Consider the following 20000-nt stretch of genomic DNA (forward strand, 5'->3'; position numbering starts at 1 on the left):
TCGCAGTCCGTCATTGGCTGCTAGGGAGGGAAGGTGCCCAAACCCAATGAGCCAATAGCACTCAAACAGCACAGTGAAGTAGGCTATAATGGCCAGCCAACATTTATAAATAACAATATAATATAAGCCATAGAATAGAAATAGAATAGAAATAGAAATACATAGGCACAAATAACAGTTTTCTCCCAATGGAAAGGTACAGGTTATAAATAACAAGAGAGGCTTAGTTCCTCGTTTAGACCATTTGGTTCAACAGTATTTAGGCTGTGAATCCAAAATGCTTCTCTTCTTAACAGTTTGTTGACAGTGTCGCCTCCTCTCTGTGAGGGAGACACATGTTCAATACCCCAGAATTTCAGTGTTGAGATGAGTTCAGACACTAAACAGACTCACAGGCATCGGTTTCAAGTTGTAATAGGTTTTGCAAATTATTCCAGGTGTGAGGAGCACAGTGACTAGAAGCAGTTTTTCCATGTTCAGAATAGCATTCTGTTTAAATGGATTTACTCGTTTCGGGTTCAGTTTTGCTGTACCAAAAACGTGTTGTTCTAGCAGCTGTGTGTGGATATGGCATTGGCAGGGGTGCTTCTTCTAGCTAGCTATGTGCCGCTGTATTCTGCTGAATCTGATCGTTATCGTTATGAGCCTTATAAAAAAAAAGACTGATAATTGGCCATAAAGTAAACATGAGTGCAAAGCCCACCCCTTGTGCAGTTTCTCACCACTTTGATGGATTTATTGAGAACGCAAAACGAGCCGATCGAGGTGCATCAAAAACTACATCTGTGGAAAGATCACCGCACGCTCGACTGCCATCTTTGCTCAGTTGCTAGAGGCAGAGATGGGGACTTGGATTTGAGACCTGGGCCGTTTCTCAATAAGGGTTCTTGTGTGTCCTTGCGTTCTTGTGTCCTGTGAAACGTCATCAGTCACAGCCCAAGTACTGTTCCAATGCAAAGTTTACATTTCGCCAAGAACGCTTAAAATTCCCGGATGTGTTCTCGACATGCCCACTTTACCGAGGATGCTCTGGTTGGTGACTTGTGTCAACTTGGCAAGCAGGGTAGTACGTTTCAATAAGTGCCACTTTACGAACATTTATGGCAAAAAATGGCAAAAAGCTCCAGAGTACATTTGGCTGCATCTACATCAGCTGAGCTTTTTATTTGTGTAGTACTGCAGGCGGCCTCTGTGCTGGTATTGCGCAATACCCTCAAGAACGCATCGTCTCAAACTGCCAACAGCGTCATGTGTGCTTGTGACCTAGCGAGTTCATTCTTCCAAGAACGACTAGCAAGAACGTTCTCCCCAAGAACACAAGAACAAGAACGCATTCTTGGTATTGAGAAATGGCCTTGGACTTGTGAGGAAATGGCGTTTCCTCATTCCTCACAAGTACGTCAGCGGGTACGTGCGCGCCCCAAGGCAACGGCCAATCACAGCTCTCGTGCTGGTCACGTCACATCCGCGTTGACGCCGCGGAGTCACATTTTCGAGGAGCTGCACGCCCCCCTCCGCCGAGCTGCGCCGATAGGATGGCCAGCTGCGGCGACCCCTCAGCGCAGTCGGCGCTGGCGATTTCGCGTGAGCATAAAACCAGTTTTACAGTTACAGGTTATGGTGAGCTGCTCTTCCAGCAGACAACAGTGTTGTGGAACAAGCAAAGGCTTAGCAGATAGTTGCAATAGGCTACATGTCCTGTGTAATCCATACTGCCTTTACAGTAATGTAACGTTAAACATCTAGTCTCTCCCATCATCTAAAAATACATTTTCCCACTACTCCTGGTCATGGTGCTGCGTTCAAGGTCCAGACTTCGACAGTCCCTGATTAAATACTTGTATCAGTACTCAGTATCGGCAAGTACCCAAATGTAAGTACGGTACTCATACTCGTACTCCGTCTGCAAAAAAGTGCTATCGGTGCATCACTAGTAAATAATGTTATGTTTATTCATTGTTTCACAAAAAGGGGGGCGGGGTCACATCTGACCCAGCCAGGCACACCACAGTCGGAAGAACTATGACAACCCAGCGAGCACAAAACGTTTTTTCAACGTTGATTTTTAGTTTAAGTCTGGGTGATATTGGGTTTGAACTCCTAAGACCTAATTTCACCCTCTTTTCAACCGGCTAAAACGCGGTTACAACGTCAACGTGTAAAAAAACACAATTTGGTTAATCATATTGTTAAAACATTTGTTGTAGCTTGGAATAGGCTAGAGACAATATTGATAGTGTGTGAATTGGCATTTGTCCATTTTATTGTGTAACAGAGTTTAAATCTGGTCTACACGAAAACTACATTTCAACGCATTTTATGTCACATGAAATATCATAAATATGGGACTATATAGGCTATGTGGTGCCAGCAAAAAGCTTCCAGGTCACAACTATGGTTAATAGTTTAGCGCAATACTATAAAATAATGAATTGAGTTCCTGCAGCATAGCTGTGACTGACTAGACCAGTGATCCTCAAAGTCCGGACTCCGGTCCGCATCCGGACCCAGACGCCGTCCTATCCGGACTGAGCCCTATAACCTACAAATCACTGAATAGTTACATTTTCACGGAGCATTTATATTTTAACCGGCACATGCTTTTCTAGCCTTTGCGGTACTGGTTTATCTGTCAGGAAGCTCACAGACCAATGCATGCACTGTAAATCATCACACGTGATGCTACTCAGCCAATCAACAAGCGAATCGATTCTGCCTGCTGCTGCTGCGGGAGAGTTGACACACGGACGGAGGAGAGGCGAGACTCAGAGCAATGCGAGAGTCGAGAGAAGTATTTCACATCGCGTGCTCAAAAGAAACGAGTAGACCGCGAAAACAAAGCTTAAGTTTTAATCCAGAGCAGGCAGACTCATGTTCATTCATTGGTCTCACGAGCAGTTCAAAACCAGTATGTCTCGTGAAGTGTGATGCGATCCTGACCAGCTGTCTATGGAAGTGCCACACATGAGCAAACACACACACTCAAATACAGGGCGCACACACATTCACTGCCCAACAGCATGCAAAGTTTGCATTGCGAGCGACCGATAGATAGAAAGACAGACAGACAGGCAGGCAGGCACAGACAAACAGAGTGGGAGCTCACTTCTATCAAGAGAAAAGGAGGTTTGTTGGCTGAGAGCCTGACTGATAAAATGTGAAATGGAGTTAAGAAAAGGAAGAAAAGGGGGAACTTATTTTTATAAAATGAAAGCACTTTATTTTAAGATGCAAATTTTTCCAAAGCACTCTGTTGTGTTATTTCTAAATGCAGCCATTATTTTACTTGAAATGAGAAAATAACATGTATTTATTATTAGTGTAGGCTAGTTATTTATAATTAATCCAGTTAAATATGAAAACTGTAAATAAACATTATTGATGTTTATTTTGATTTAACAGTCAGTCATTGACTACATACAGACGTTGTACCATTAGGCTACTGCAATCATTGAAGTAGCCTAAGTTCAATGCCACTGAATCATAACGCAAGCTCAATGTTCCGGACCTTCGCTTGAGGACATTTTCTCTATCTGGACCTCTTAGAATTTTAATTGAGTGCCCCTGGACTAGACTAAAGCAGGTCTGCACCGGTCTGCACCAAGTGCGGAACGAGATGCACTGGGCACGCTGTTATTGTAACAGACTGTATACGAGGCTCTGTGTACCCCCTGCATTTCTGGTGTTAAATGAAGTTAACCTCTGAAGCGTACAGCCTACAGACTATAGATGCACACACACACAACATAATTTTAGTCTGTTACATAATATAATAGTCTCGTACACATCACATAAAATAACTTGTCCTCCCGATCGTTGAGCCTGTGGTATCTACAATCGTGTAGTCTACAAGTTGTGTGCGAGATAGAATATGTCCCCTGCTCCCTGTATTATATAAGTAAATCTATAGCTCAGAACATAGAGCGCTGTGGCTTGAACGTGGGAGAACGTGTTTCGAATCCTGTGTGCGGTGCTGAATTTTTAATCTTAGATCCTGGTGAAATATGGTCTAAATGTGAACGTTTAATCAACGTCTGCAAATAGTCGGTGAAAAAACTTTCAGTCTTGAACCTTTCTTGCACGTTTCTTCAACGTTGACCCTAAACATTTGTTAAACGTCTTTTCAACCTAAAAATGCTCGCTGGGAAGTGGCAATAACAGGAACCAAACACGTGCACACGCGCACGCTCACGCACACGCACACACACACGCACACACGAAGATGATGTCATGAATCACGTCACACACAGCCCACCACAAATATCATCAGTGACGTTTTAAAGCACTGATAAAGCACTGATGATAGACCTTATATTATGCTAATAAGGTCATAGATATTGTGACATCATCAATTATGCCATAAGTGACATCATCAGTGATGCCATAAGCATTGATGATGTCATAGACCATAAATGTGAGGCTATATAAGTGTACACTACTTGACTGAGCAGTCAAATGAATTCCTGGACTCACACTCCACACTCTGCCCTGAATCGCACGCTCACCTCAAGCGTGAGCCACCACAAAGATCAAACTCCAACCATCCCCAAGTCAAGCACAATAAACTGACTCGAGCCAGAGAAGCTCTGGTCACAATGTCTCGATCAGAGGTGGATCTCTGCTGTCCTGCCTGCCGTGACATCTTTAAAGATCCTGTCCTCCTGTCATGTAGCCACAGCTTCTGCAAAACATGTCTGCAGGGCTGGTGGACACAGAGACGAATACATGAGTGTCCACTCTGTAGGGAAATATCTTCACAGAGTGAACCACCTCCTAATTTGGCGTTGAAGAACCTCTGTGAGGCTTTCTTACTGGAGGGAGATCAGAGAGCTTCAGCAGGATCTGAGGTTCTCTGCAGTCTGCACTCTGAGAAACTCAAGCTCTTCTGTCTGGACCATCAGCAGCCAGTGTGTCTCCTCTGTCGAGATTCAGAAACACACACCGACCACAGATTCAGACCCATACATGAAGCTGCACGGCTTCACAAGGAGGAACTTCAGAAATCATGGAAGCCCTTAAGGGAGGAAATGGAGCTCTTTAATGGAGTTAAAGGAAACTGTGATCAAACAGCAAAACACATTAAGGACCAGGCCCGTCGCACAGAGAGGCAGATTAAGGAGGAGTTTAAGAAGCTTCACCAGTTTCTAGAAGAGGAAGAGGAGGCCAGGATCACTGCACTGAGTGGGAGCTCACTTCTATCAAGAGAAAAGGAGGTTTGTTGGCTGAGAGCCTGACTGATAAAATGTGAAATGGAGTTAAGAAAAGGAAGAAAAGGGGGAACTTATTTTTATAAAATGAAAGCACTTTATTTTAAGATGCAAATTTTTCCAAAGCACTCTGTTGTGTTATTTCTAAATGCAGCCATTATTTTACTTGAAATGAGAAAATAACATGTATTTATTATTAGTGTAGGCTAGTTATTTATAATTAATCCAGTTAAATATGAAAACTGTAAATAAACATTATTGATGTTTATTTTGATTTAACAGTCAGTCATTGACTACATACAGACGTTGTACCATTAGGCTACTGCAATCATTGAAGTAGCCTAAGTTCAATGCCACTGAATCATAACGCAAGCTCAATGTTCCGGACCTTCGCTTGAGGACATTTTCTCTATCTGGACCTCTTAGAATTTTAATTGAGTGCCCCTGGACTAGACTAAAGCAGGTCTGCACCGGTCTGCACCAAGTGCGGAACGAGATGCACTGGGCACGCTGTTATTGTAACAGACTGTATACGAGGCTCTGTGTACCCCCTGCATTTCTGGTGTTAAATGAAGTTAACCTCTGAAGCGTACAGCCTACAGACTATAGATGCACACACACACAACATAATTTTAGTCTGTTACATAATATAATAGTCTCGTACACATCACATAAAATAACTTGTCCTCCCGATCGTTGAGCCTGTGGTATCTACAATCGTGTAGTCTACAAGTTGTGTGCGAGATAGAATATGTCCCCTGCTCCCTGTATTATATAAGTAAATCTATAGCTCAGAACATAGAGCGCTGTGGCTTGAACGTGGGAGAACGTGTTTCGAATCCTGTGTGCGGTGCTGAATTTTTAATCTTAGATCCTGGTGAAATATGGTCTAAATGTGAACGTTTAATCAACGTCTGCAAATAGTCGGTGAAAAAACTTTCAGTCTTGAACCTTTCTTGCACGTTTCTTCAACGTTGACCCTAAACATTTGTTAAACGTCTTTTCAACCTAAAAATGCTCGCTGGGAAGTGGCAATAACAGGAACCAAACACGTGCACACGCGCACGCTCACGCACACGCACACACACACGCACACACGAAGATGATGTCATGAATCACGTCACACACAGCCCACCACAAATATCATCAGTGACGTTTTAAAGCACTGATAAAGCACTGATGATAGACCTTATATTATGCTAATAAGGTCATAGATATTGTGACATCATCAATTATGCCATAAGTGACATCATCAGTGATGCCATAAGCATTGATGATGTCATAGACCATAAATGTGAGGCTATATAAGTGTACACTACTTGACTGAGCAGTCAAATGAATTCCTGGACTCACACTCCACACTCTGCCCTGAATCGCACGCTCACCTCAAGCGTGAGCCACCACAAAGATCAAACTCCAACCATCCCCAAGTCAAGCACAATAAACTGACTCGAGCCAGAGAAGCTCTGGTCACAATGTCTCGATCAGAGGTGGATCTCTGCTGTCCTGCCTGCCGTGACATCTTTAAAGATCCTGTCCTCCTGTCATGTAGCCACAGCTTCTGCAAAACATGTCTGCAGGGCTGGTGGACACAGAGACGAATACATGAGTGTCCACTCTGTAGGGAAATATCTTCACAGAGTGAACCACCTCCTAATTTGGCGTTGAAGAACCTCTGTGAGGCTTTCTTACTGGAGGGAGATCAGAGAGCTTCAGCAGGATCTGAGGTTCTCTGCAGTCTGCACTCTGAGAAACTCAAGCTCTTCTGTCTGGACCATCAGCAGCCAGTGTGTCTCCTCTGTCGAGATTCAGAAACACACACCGACCACAGATTCAGACCCATACATGAAGCTGCACGGCTTCACAAGGAGGAACTTCAGAAATCATGGAAGCCCTTAAGGGAGGAAATGGAGCTCTTTAATGGAGTTAAAGGAAACTGTGATCAAACAGCAAAACACATTAAGGACCAGGCCCGTCGCACAGAGAGGCAGATTAAGGAGGAGTTTAAGAAGCTTCACCAGTTTCTAGAAGAGGAAGAGGAGGCCAGGATCACTGCACTGAGGGAGGAAGAGGAGCAGAAGAGTCAGACGAAGGGGAAGACTGAGGGTCTGAGCAGAGAGATAGCAGCTCTTTCAGCAGTCAGAGGCATAGAGAAGGAGCTGAGAGCTGAAGATGTCTCGGTCCTGCAGAACTACAATGCTACAATGGAAAGAGTCCAGTGCCCTCTGCTGAAGGATCCACAGCTGGTCTCAGGAGCTCTGATAGACAAGGCCAAAAACCTGGGCAACCTGAGCTTCACAGTCTGGAACAAGATGAAGGAGATGGTCTCCTACACTCCTGTGATTCTGGACCCAAACACTGCTGATCCAGAACTCATCCTGTCTGAAGATCTGACCAGCATGAGACAGGGAGAGAGACAGCAGCTTCCTGACAATCCAGAGAGGTTTGAATATGACGACGGTGTCCTGGGCTCTGAGGGCTTTAACTCAGGGACTCACAGCTGGGATGTTGAGGTTGCAGACAGTACATGGTGGGCAGTGGGTGTGGCAGCAGAGTCTGTGGAGAGGAAGGGAGACACAGAGTCTGCATTATGGGAAATATGGTTCTGTAATGGTGAATACAGAGCATCACGTCCAGGCACTGTTCTCCCGCTGAAGAAGAAGAAGCTCCAGAGGGTCAGAGTGAGTCTGGACTGGGACAGAGGAAAGCTGTCATTCTCTGATCCTGATACTAACACAGAGATACACACCTTCACACACACCTTCACTGACAGGATGTTTCCATACTTTAACACTGAAGATCATCTGAAGATGTTACCAGTGAAGGTCTCAGTGGAAACAGTGACAGTGGTAACAGTGGAACAGCAAAGTGAGGGGGAGCGTGTCTACCAATCCACATGTCGAGCACTTGAAGCGTTGGTGCTGAGCTGAAATCGTTTTTACGGCGTGGCCACGGGGGGCGGGGGGGGGGGGGGGGGGGTTGGGGGTGGGGGGCATATTTCAGTAATATTTGAATTAGAGATGTGCGGATGAGCTTTTATGCCATCCTAATCCGCGTGTATGCATGAACCGCCCGCCCGCCATAAATCCACGCAAATTATTTCATACTATTTATAGATCCACGCCCGCCATGCACCCGACGCTATAAACGCTATAAAACGGTATAAAAGGAGTGAACTTATGGTTTCTGCTGCCGTTGGTGCGATCGCTGCAGTCCAAGGCTCCAAATAAACTTCCATGCTGTATTATGTCCAGTCCACCACTTGCCCTCATGTAGCTTACTCGGCTAACGCTATAGCTTTAAGTTTAGTTTACTGGATTGCCTCATTGTATGGGGAAATACGAACGTGTCTTCTCTTCAAACACGTCTTCAGCGGAAACCTCTTTTTGAGGGTGACATCATTGACCATACAGTATATGGACGAAAAGTGGAGCCGTCCACATGGCTATTGTTTGGTTTACGGCCGTGGGTCCTTTGGGGGATCTACAATAGGCGACTAAGAATGTGCCTGATGAAAAATGTAGCTTAAAATACGTTCATAGACTAGAGAACGTAATTAATATTATTTTTCCTCAATAATGAGATACATCGTTTCAACCGCCCGCAACCCCTCCGCTATTAATCAGAATGTTTATGTATATGATCTGGCCTGCCAGCGGGGCGGGATATCTGCGGTCAGCGCAGTTATAACTGCGGCCCGCGCATCACTAATTTGAATCCTTCCAATATATCTTATGATCATGATTCCTGATGACTGATATTTGGCCAGCGCACGCAGTGGCGCAGGCCCTATAACAGGGTTTGTCCATCCAATTTGGAAGCCGATTTGGTCCCACTCAGAAACTATAAGACCTGCCGCTACCAAACTTGGTAGGTAGGTTCGAACTTCACAGTCACCTTTTACTATAGGCAGACAAACTACACTCGTTGACCACTAGGTGGCGCTATAACATCCCTCTTTACATTTTGGTCCATAAGTTTTTAACCGTAGCATCTACAATCAAAATTATTTTTCCCCTGGATTCCTTGTCATTCTGCATCTGCTGATAGAGGCCGCGCCCATTTCCGTCTAACTAGATTTTCCGCCATTTAGAATTTTCTCCAAAAGCATTTTTTTGCTATTTCTCCTTCAAATTTTGTCCAATCTTCACCAAACCACATCATGTGTGGACTGTCCTACACAAAACTTATTTTTTTGCAAGACCGCACCGTTGCGATAGAATCGATTCCGAACTTCTGTGGGTGTGGGTTTCTGCTGCCGTTGGTGCGATCGCTGCAGTCCAAGACTCCAACTAAACTTCCATGCTGTATTATGTCCAGTCCACCACTTGCCCTCATGTAGCTTACTCGGCTAACGCTATAGCTTTAAGTTTAGTTTACTGGATTGCCTCATTGTATGGGGAAATACGAACGCGTCTTCTCTTCAAACACGTCTTCAGCGGAAACTTCTTTTTGAGGGTGACATCATTGACCATACAGTATATGGACGAAAAGTGGAGCCGTCCACATGGCTGTTGTTTGGTTTACGGCCGTGGGTCCTTTGGGGGATCTACAATAGGCGGCTAAGAATGTGCCTGACGAAAAATGTAGCTTAAAATACGTTCATAGACTAGAGAACGTAATTAATATTATTTTTCCTCAATGAGATACATCGTTTCAACCGCCCGCAACCCATCCGCTATTAATCAGAATGTTTATGTTTATGATCTGGCCTGCCCGCGGGGTGGGATATCTGCGGTCAGCGCGGTTATAACTGCGGCCCGCGCATCACTAATTTGAATCCTTCCAATATATCTTATGATCATGATTACTGATGACTGATATTTGGCCAGCGCACGCAGTGGCGCAGGCCCTATAACAGGGTTTGTCTATCCAATTTGGAAGCCGATTTGGTCCCACTCAGAAACTATAAGACCTGCCGCTACCAAACTTGGTAGGTAGGTTCACAGCAGTGGCGGCTGGTGAGCTTGGCAATAGGGGAGGACGCTTCGGCAGAGACAAACAAAACAAAACAAACAAGCTCAGACACAGCTGGAAAACAAAGCAAAGCATACTATTGATTGACAATTATAATATGGTGCTACCACCCATACAAGGGTGCTTACATGCTTATAAAAGCATATGGGTTCCCATACAAGGGGCCAAGACAAACTTTACTTTACTTTACTTTATTGGTTTATTGTGACGGGACAATGCACATTAATGGACATGTTCAGAAATACAGAAGCCTCTATATACGAAAACATGTAAATATGCCGGAGTTAGCTAATGCTAATTTACATCCGTAGTCCCCAAGCTGAGCAAGTCACCCACCGCCCCTAACCTCATCAAGGTAGGCCAGAAACGGGTCCCAAATATGAACTTCTGTGGGTGTGGCGTAGTTCACAAAAATCGCCCTAACTCCGGAACGCATTGTCCGTTGTGAATGAACCTTGGTACAGGTGTGCAGCTATGTACTCTGAGCTGATAAAAAAAACAATTGTGTCATTTCAACTATAGGGGGCGCTATGGCAACAATAAATACCCGTAGCTCACAACCCATAAGAGCGACTTCCCAAATTGGGTACATAGGTTCATAGGTTGGGTACATAGGTTCACGCCCAGAACTAGATTTTCCTCCATTTAGAATTTTGTCCAAAAGCATTTTTTCACTATTTCTCCTTCAGATTCTGTCAAATCTTCACCAAACCACATCTGTCCTTCACAAAACCTGTTTTGCCGTTTTTTGAAAGACCTCACTCACCGTTGCGATATAATCGACTTGCAAAGTGTTGTGGGTGGAGCCTATTTCACAGAAATTTCGCCTTATAATTTTGTCCAAACTTCACCAAACCACAGCACACACCATATGTGGACTGTGCTGCTCGAAACTTATTTTGTGGTTTTTTGAAAGCCCACACCGCAGCGCTGAATTTTGGTCTGATGAAGATGATGTCATAAATCACTTCACACACAGCCCCCCACAAATATCATCAGTGACGTTTTAAAGCACTGATGATGCCAATGATAGACCTTGTATTATGCTAATGAGGTCATAGATAGTGTGACACCATCAATGATGCCATAAGTGACATCATCAGTGATGTCATAAGCATTGATGATGTCATAGATCTTATGCTAATGTGGTCATAGACATTGTGGCATCATCAATGAAGTCATAAAGGTGAGGCTATACAAGTGCTCCGAGTACTATACTACACTCTGAATTGCACGCTGAGCTCATACGTGAGCCACCACAAAGATCGAACTCCAACAATGTCCAAAAGGAAGGGACCGCTCTCCAATCCCCAAGTCAAGCACAAGAAATTGACTCAAGCCAGAGAAGCTCTGGTCACAATGTCTCGATCAGAGGAGGATCTCTGCTGTCCTGCCTGCCGTGACATCTTTAAAGATCCTGTCCTCCTGTCATGTAGCCACAGCTTCTGCAAAGCCTGTCTGCAGAGCTGGTGGACACAGAGACAAATACATGAGTGTCCACTCTGTAGGGAAATATCTTCACAGAGTGAACCACCGCCTAACTTGGCGTTGAAGAACCTCTGTGAGGCTTTCTTACTGGAGAGAGATCAGAGAGCTTCAGCAGGATCTGAGCTTCTCTGCAGTCTGCACTCTGAGAAACTCAAGCTCTTCTGTCTGGACCATCAGCAGCCAGTGTGTGTCATCTGTCGAGATTCAGAAAAACACACCAACCACAAATTCAGACCCATCGATGAAGCTGCACGGCTTCACAAGGAGAAACTCCAGGAATCACTGAAGCCCTTAAGGGAGGAACTGGAGCTCTTTAATGGAGTTAAAGGAAACTGTGATCAAACAGCAAAACACATTAAGGACCAGGCCCAACGCACAGAGAGACAGATTAAGGAGGAGTTTAAGAAGCTTCACCAGTTTCTACAAGAGGAAGAGGAGCCCAGGATCGCTGCACTGAGGGAGGAAGAGGAGCAGAAGAGTCAGATGATGAAGGAGAAGACCGAGGGTCTGAGCAGAGAGACAGGAGCTCTTTCAGCAGTTAGAGGCATAGAGGAGGAGCTGAGAGCTGAAGACATCTCGGTCCTGCAGAACTACAAGGCTACAATGGAAGGAGTCCAGCGCCCCTTGCTGCGGGATCCACAGCTCGTCTCAGGAGCTCTGATTGATGAGGCCAAAAACCTGCGCAACCTGAGCTTCACTGTCTGGAACAAAATGAAGAAGATGGTCTCCTACACTCCTGTGATTCTGGACCCAAACACTGCTGATCCAGCACTCATCCTGTCTGAAGAGCTGACCAGTTTGAGAGAGGGAGAGAGACAGCAGCTTCCTGACAATCCAGAGAGGTTTGAATATGACGACGGTGTCCTGGGCTCTGAGGGCTTTAACTCAGGAACTCACAGCTGGGATGTTGAGGTTGGAGACAGTACATGGTGGAGTCTGGGTGTGGAAGCAGAGTCTCTCGAGAGGAAGGGAGACACTGACTCTGGATTATGGGAAATTAAATTGATGTATCTTCTATTATGGTTCTCTAATGGTGAAGTCAGATCATGTCCACACACTGTTCTCCTACTGAAGAAGCTCCAGAGGGTCAGAGTGAGTCTGGACTGGGACAGAGGAAAGCTGACATTCTCTGATCCTGATACTAACACAGACATACACACCTTCACACACACCTTCACTGGCAGGGTGTTTCCATACTTTAACACTGAAGATCAGCTGAAGATGTTACCAGTGAAGGTCTCTGTAACAGTGGAGCAGCGAAGTCAGGGGGGCGTGTCCACCAATCAAGATGTTGAGCACTTGCTGGTGCACAAGCGCTGGTGCTGAGCTGAAATCGTTTTTACGGTGTGGCCACTGGGAGAGGGGTGGGGGTGCATTTTCAGAATATTTGAATCCTGCCAATATATCTTATGATTCCTGCCTTGAAGTACATTACATAACTTGCCATGTTGAGATGATAGGAAATGAGCATTTCTTAACTGCGATTGTTTACGAACATTTAGAAATATAAAATATGCTCATTGGGTGCTTCGGGTCTTTCAACAACCAGACACCCTCGCCCAGGTGACCCAGCCGGTGTTGATCAACCCCCGGTTTGTGTCCAGGTAGCTCTACCGCACCCACAGGCCACAGCTCTCCTCTCCTGATACGCAGCCACCTTGAAGCAACTTCTGCTGCCTCGCGGTGACCAACTTAATGGCCCTTCGCCTACTGACCCCCTGTGATGCCCAGCATGTTGTAGGGCCTGCAGAGGGACTGGCCTGGCTTCTGAGTGGAACTCACAGCTGGGATGTTGAGGTTGCAGACAGTACATAGTGGGCAGTGGGTGTGGCAGCAGAGTCTGTTGAGAGGAAGGGACACGGATTACGGTCTGGATGATGGGAAATAGGGTTCTCTGATGGTCACTACACAGCATGCTCGCAATCAGGTCCACACACTGTTCTCACACTGGGGAGCCTCTGGAGCTCCCAGTGAAGAAGAAGCTCCAGAGGGTCAGAGTGAGTCTAGACTGGAACAGAGGAAAGCTGTCATTCTCTGATCCTGATACTAACACAGACATACACACCTTCACACACACCTTCACTGACATGATCTTTCCCTACTTTAACACCGATGGTACTCTGAAGATGTTACCAGTGAAGGTCTCTGTAACAGTGGAACAGCAAAGTCAGGGGGGCGTGTCCACCAACCAACATTTTGAGCACTTGAAGCGCTGGTGCTGAGCTGAAATAGTTTTTACAGTGTGGCCACTGGGAGAGGGGTGGGGGCGCATTTTCAGAATATTTGAATCCTCCCAATTATCTTATGATGATGATCACTGCCTTGAAGTACATTACATAACATGGCATGTTGAGATGATAGGAAATGAGGATTTTTAACCGATTGTTTATGAACTTTCAGAAATAAAATATGCCTAGATAAGAGTCATTGGATTTTGCTCTGTCATGCAACATAGAAGAAGGTATTTACCAACATCTATCAATCTTATCTATCTATCTATCTATCTATCTATCTATCTATCTATCTATCTATCTATCTATCTATCTAAAAGGAACTATATGGCTCTGTATGTATGTTTGTCTGTTCCACTGATGACTTCATCAGTGATGTCACAAATTCACTCTCACAAACACACAACGCTATAGTTCAGTGATGATGTCACTGAGCGTATTGCGCATTACTGAAATCCTATTGGTAATAAGTTATATTACTGAGTCACTGTTAAAAGTAATATATCATGTAATATGTTACTTTTGTAATGAGTTACCCCCAACACTGGGGTAAACACATGTGTAACCAATACCATTGATGATGGCTCCATTCCATATAGGTGTTCCAGTACCAGGGTCCTCATTAATGTTATTGGTTTCACCTGCTTTCCTTCCTGATTTACCACGTCCAAACAGTTGCAGGCCCATTTCACAGAGGATCGGGTGCTGTTTTGTGGCTGTGTTAGGAGTGTCACTACATGACCCATTCATGTGATGTCATGTTGTGAACTTTAAACTCCCACCCCCAATCCACCCCCCAATCCACCCCCCAAGCAATATTTTCTTTTTCCTAGGATGGTTACGGGATGACCCGCCCTACTCTGCCTCTGACTGGCTTACCCTGATTTGACCCTACCTTATCACCACTCCTCATGCCTAAACCCAACCAATCCTTCACCATCCTAGATCCCGGAACCATTCTATGAAGAAAAAAAAGAGTCACACCCCAAATCCCTAATGTGTGTGTGTGTGTGTGTGTGTGTGTGTGTGTGTGTGTGTGCGCGTGCGTGCGTGCACGTGTGTGTGTGTGCGCGTGCGTGCGTGCACGTGTGTGTGTGTGTGTGTGTGTGTGTGTGTGTGTGTGTGTACGTATGTGCATGCGTGCGTGCTTGCGTGTGTGTAGCTCACAGTAGAGGAGGTGATGACCACCACAGCATACCTGGATCTGTTCCTACGCTCGGTCTCTGAGCCGGCTCTGCTGCACACCTTCCTGTCCTTCATCCTGCTGCACGCGCACGACAACGTGCACATGCTCGACACGCTGGTTAGCCGGGTCAACACGCCTTTCCAGGTAGACACACACACACACACACACACACGCATGCACACACGCGCACGCATGTGTGTGCACCAGTTTACGTCAGTGGTGTGCACACATGCACAGACACACATGCACAGACACACACACACACACACACACACACACACACATGCACACACACACTTGTGAAACCTTTGACGTGTGAAGTGATGTTTAACCCTCTGTGTACCCCTCTAGCTGGGCACGGTGTCTCTGGCGCTGTTCAGGACTCTGATTGGTCTGTTCTGTGAAGATGTCATGCTTCAGCTGGTGTTCAGGTCAGTCTGAGGGCTCAGAGGTCAGAGGACTTTGCCTACAATGCCTAGTATAGAGTGTTGCAGGAATGAGCCCTAAACCCCCGGAAATCAGGGCCGTGTAAGAAGAGTCCCGACATCTCCATTCACTCCAATGGACCAGTTTTTTTTTTTCAGAGTTCCAGGAAGTAAGGTCCTGGATAAAGCAGCACTGTCGAGTTGCAGCAAAATTGATTTTTTTTTCTTGAATGAAATTGTACATTATCAGCTTTATTTTAGCATGCAAAAGTAGCGTGAGACCCATTCCTGGCTGTTCATTGGCTAATGATTTTGGTCGTCCACTGACGCCACTCTCTCTCTAGAGGGCACTGGCAATCATGCTTTTTGGCGATTGCATTTGCGCTTCAAAAATCATGAAAGTTGCGATCCACTTTTACATGTATGATTACCTCATCCCTGCATCACTCTGTTTGTATTAGTCGTTTTATTGGTTTACTCAGACACTTCATGTAACATCATGTACTCTAAGTTTTAGTCCATTTGACACTGTGAACTGCCCATTGGACCAACTGCCAAAAAGGCCGATGCTGTTGTCCCCGGGGTAGTTAGGTTGAGGCACGGGGGTCACTGAGGCTAGGGTTAAGGTAGTCGTCACGTAGTCAGACCCACTGTCGACGTCATCAAGCTTCCAGTGACGGAGGGTCTGACTCACAAGTCCAAGCTCCAAGCAGATGCTGCAGGCATCATCTGGTTGGCTGGGCTGTGACGGAAGTTACGTCATACACCACGGCGTACAGCGAGCCTCCTCCCATATTACAGTCCGGGCAAGGAAACACGTACAGTGAGTGGAGCACCGTGAAGAGACTAGTCTCGCAGTGCCAGGAGCCACCGAAAAGTAGCGATAGGCCGACCTGTCTTGCAGGAAGAATGAGTGGGCAAGATACTTTAACGGCCGCGTTACAGAAAGTGTGCCAGGTCCACGGCGTAGATGCTCTCAAGGATGTGTTTTTTGCAGTAGTTCCAGTTTACCCGGGGTCGATTTAGCTGATGCACACATTCCGAATGTACCGCCCACGAGGTCCCTGGTTGGTCAATTTGTATGTCTGTCCTGCATCTTCTTCTTTTTTGGCTTGGGAGGCGGGCGTTAACCACTTTTCAGAGTTGTGTTCCAGACGTAGGTATCCTCTACGGCTAGCACTGCGAGACTATAGGGTTAAGGTTGTCAGAAGCCACGGTTGTGGATGGAGCCAGGCATGGAGATTTTTGACTGTTAAGAAGACAGTGAAGGTTAACTGACCACATGCTATGGTTAGCTAGCTAACAAGCTGACACGATCTATTCTAAATGCTAAATCAATCAGATGATCATGTGATGAAATTATCAGTTCAGTCAGAAACACAGTCAGCTGTTCACAGAGCTCTGCTAAACCTTCTGATCGTGTGAACTCACATTTTGTTTCATTCCACGGATCAGTCTGCCCTCCAGCCCAGGGTCGGCGTTTTCAGAAATTCCAAAGTCCACCGGCCAATCACAGACCTGCCTCATAGTTGACATCGTAAACGGCTAATCAGGGACGCCACTAGAAAAAGATTAATGGTTGCTCCCATGGCTCTGCCGCTCCCGAGTTTACACAGTCGTAAGTGCAGTTATTGCAGAAATACACTCAATAACAACAATTAAACAACAACAACAAGAGTATGGGCAGTGGTGGCCCAACGGTTAGAGAAGCGAGTTTGTCACCGGAAGGTCGTCGGTTCAATCCCCGCGACCGGCAAGGTCAAGGTAAATCTGGATGCGGGGAAAGTGAAAAGGCAGTGCTTGCCCCTTCCTCATTACGACCACTGAGGTGCCCTTGAGCAAGGCCCTTAACCCCAACTGCTCCAGTGGAGCTGCTCAGTGGCCAGCAGATCTGACTGTGGACTGTGGTTGTACTGGTCAGCTTCCAGGTGTGAATGTGTGTGTGAATGTGAACAGGGCACTCCTGAAAAAGAGAGCATTGCTCCCAGTGAGACTCCCCTGAATATAAAGGTTAAAAAAATAGCAGCAGAGTTTCTCGTCGGAAAATACGTTTTCACTGTTCTTCCGAGTGGATTTGGATTTGAAAGCCGATTGGCTGAAGGACTGAATTTGGTGATGCTGATTGGCTGAAGCAGTTGTATGTCAAGGCAAGTACTCCTGCCCACTGAAATCTCTGTGGACGGCTCGGAGTCCAGACTGATACGGAGAGCCAATCAGAATGTGAGATCAAGATCTGCATGCTTTTAACCAGACCACTCCAAGATGGCTGCCTATAATGTCACTGCCCCTATGCATGCTGGGCCTGTGTGTCTCCTCTCTCAGGTACCTCCTCCCCTGCAGCTCTCTCAGCAGCAGACAGCTCTCCTCTCTGAGCCGGACGCACTGCGCCTCCTCCTTCCTGCTGCTCACGCCCTCCTGGTGCCCGCTGCACCTCCCACACACACACACTCACACCGAGCACATCCACTGGCCAAGGGGACCAGGTCAGTGGGACACACACACACACACACACACACACACACGCACACACACACACACACGCACACACGCACACGCACACACACACGCACACACGCACACGCACACGCACGCACGCACGCACGCACGCACGCACGCACGCACGCACACACACACACACACACACACACACACTCACTCACTCTCTCACTCTCTCTCTCAAGTAACATACACACTTTCTCAATGTGTTTCTCACAGTCTCCTTTGCTCTCTCTTTCATACAGTTTCTTTCTCTTTTACAAGCTTTTAAACACACTCAAACGCAAACCAAACACATTCAAACACTCTCTCTCTCTCTCTCTCCCTCTCTCTCTCTCTCTCTCTCTCTCTCCGTCTCTGTCTCTCTCTCTGTCTCTCTGTCTCTCTCTCTCTCTCTCTCTCTCTCTCAGATGTTTCAGTATCAGACAGCGTTGGTTTCTGTCGTGGTTCAGAGTTTCTGATGGATGTGAACTACCTGCTCTACTTGCGGGACGCCAGGCAGGTCATCTCCACCTCCTTCAGGTCAGTCCAGGCAGACCATCTCCACCTCCCTCAGGTCAGTCCAGGCAGGCCATCTCCACCTCCTTCAGGTCAGTCCAGGCAGGTCCTCTCCACCTCCTTCAGGTCAGTCCAGGCAGGCCATCTCCACCTCCTTCAGGTCAGTCCAGGCAGGCCATCTCCACCTCCTTCAGGTCAGTCCAGGCAGGCCATCTCCACCTCCTTCAGGTCAGTCCAGGCAGGCCATCTCCACCTCCTTCAGGTCAGTCCAGGCAGACCATCTCCACCTCCTTCAGGTCAGTCCAGGCAGACCATCTCCACCTCCTTCAGGTCAGTCCAGGCAGGTCCTCTCCACCTCCTTCAGGTCAGTCCAGGCAGACCATCTCCACCTCCCTCAGGTCAGTCCAGGCAGGCCATCTCCACCTCCTTCAGGTCAGTCCAGGCAGGTCATCTCCACCTCCTTCAGGTCAGTCCAGGCAGGTCCTCTCCACCTCCTTCAGGTCAGTCCAGGCAGACCATCTCCACCTCCTTCAGGTCAGTCCAGGCAGACCATCTCCACCTCCCTCAGGTCAGTCCAGGCAGGTTATCTCCACCTCCCTCAGGTCAGTGTGGAGTCTGGAACGCTTCACTCCTGATTCGTCTGGGATGCGGCTGATCAGTCTGACGAATCCAAAGATCTCGACCTTTAAATTGGACCATTTTCGTTCCAGAAAGATTGATGTCATCGGACCTGAAAGATTGATGTCATCGGACCTGAATGCTGAATGTGTGTGTGTTGGCTGGTTTGTTCTGAGCAGAAGAAACAGAGCTACCGTATTTTAACTTGATCACAAACTGATCTGAAAACCTCCAGTCATCCCAACGTCACACCGTCGTCTCTGTGTTCACCGCTAGTTTCTCCAAAATAAAAGTACGTCGTAACGCCTCTGATTGGCTGAACAGACGCTGACGAGACAGTCTATTAGTCTGCAACTGCTAATTATGTGATGCAATTTGCTGTCTGTTTGCTCTTCTATGTGAAACCTGTAAGAGATTCTGAATCTCAATGGGAATATTCCTGGTTAAATAAACGTTAATGAAAATGAAAAATCAAGGGAAAAAAACGTTCAATTGGGTTGAACTTCATCGGCAGAATAACCAAATCGCAGATTATTCTATTATGTCTATCATCAATAGTTCTGATTGGTTGTATTTTCCTGCAGGGCTTGTCGGTTGTGGTCAGCTCCGTACGACGGGCTCGAACCTCCGCCTGGGGAAGGCAGATCCCAAACGCCGCTGGGAGAAGCCGAGGAGGGAGAAGCCCAGGAGGGAGAAGCCCAGGAGGGAGAAGCCCAGGAAGAGACGGAGAAGGAGGAGAGCGAGCGGCGAGTCAAGGGTGAACCCAGAAGCAGCCGAGGAAGGACTGAGGGTTTTACCTCCGCTGCTTCCAACCGGGCAGCAAGAGCCGGCTCGGCCCTGGACGAGCTGGAGTGGGATGACATGTTCCTGGACG

At 46.6% G+C, this 20000-nt stretch overlaps 3 protein-coding genes across 3 annotated transcripts in view; all 3 read left to right on the forward strand.

Annotated features, from left to right (window-relative positions):
* Positions 1-20000, forward strand: part of LOC310779475 (FHF complex subunit HOOK-interacting protein 1A-like) — a gene marked incomplete at both ends in the record, with an annotated part of 39260 nt that overhangs the window by 14739 nt on the left and 4521 nt on the right. The window contains 5 exons of the mRNA XM_083640007.1: positions 15066-15233; positions 15441-15520; positions 17837-17997; positions 18421-18532; positions 19711-20000. The exon at positions 19711-20000 is cut by the window's right edge and continues 744 nt beyond it. Of these exons, the coding sequence (XP_083496133.1) occupies positions 15066-15233; positions 15441-15520; positions 17837-17997; positions 18421-18532; positions 19711-20000 (811 nt within the window). The remainder of the gene's footprint in view (positions 1-15065; positions 15234-15440; positions 15521-17836; positions 17998-18420; positions 18533-19710) is intronic.
* On the forward strand, positions 6683-8137 carry LOC310780225 (E3 ubiquitin-protein ligase TRIM35-like; the record flags this gene model as incomplete). Its single annotated transcript, XM_083640808.1, has 1 exon — positions 6683-8137. One exon carries the CDS (start codon positions 6683-6685, stop codon positions 8135-8137), a length of 1455 nt encoding a protein of 484 aa, XP_083496934.1.
* Positions 11544-13894, forward strand: LOC310780226 (E3 ubiquitin-protein ligase TRIM39-like; the record flags this gene model as incomplete). The annotated part of the gene is made up of 2 exons (XM_083640809.1): positions 11544-12991; positions 13600-13894. The coding sequence occupies 2 exons, from the start codon at positions 11544-11546 to the stop codon at positions 13892-13894; spliced, it is 1743 nt and encodes a 580-aa protein (XP_083496935.1).

Source organism: Poromitra crassiceps (assembly GCF_964638095.1).
Source record: "Poromitra crassiceps genome assembly, chromosome: 7".
NCBI classification, from domain to species: Eukaryota; Metazoa; Chordata; class Actinopteri; order Beryciformes; family Melamphaidae; genus Poromitra; species Poromitra crassiceps.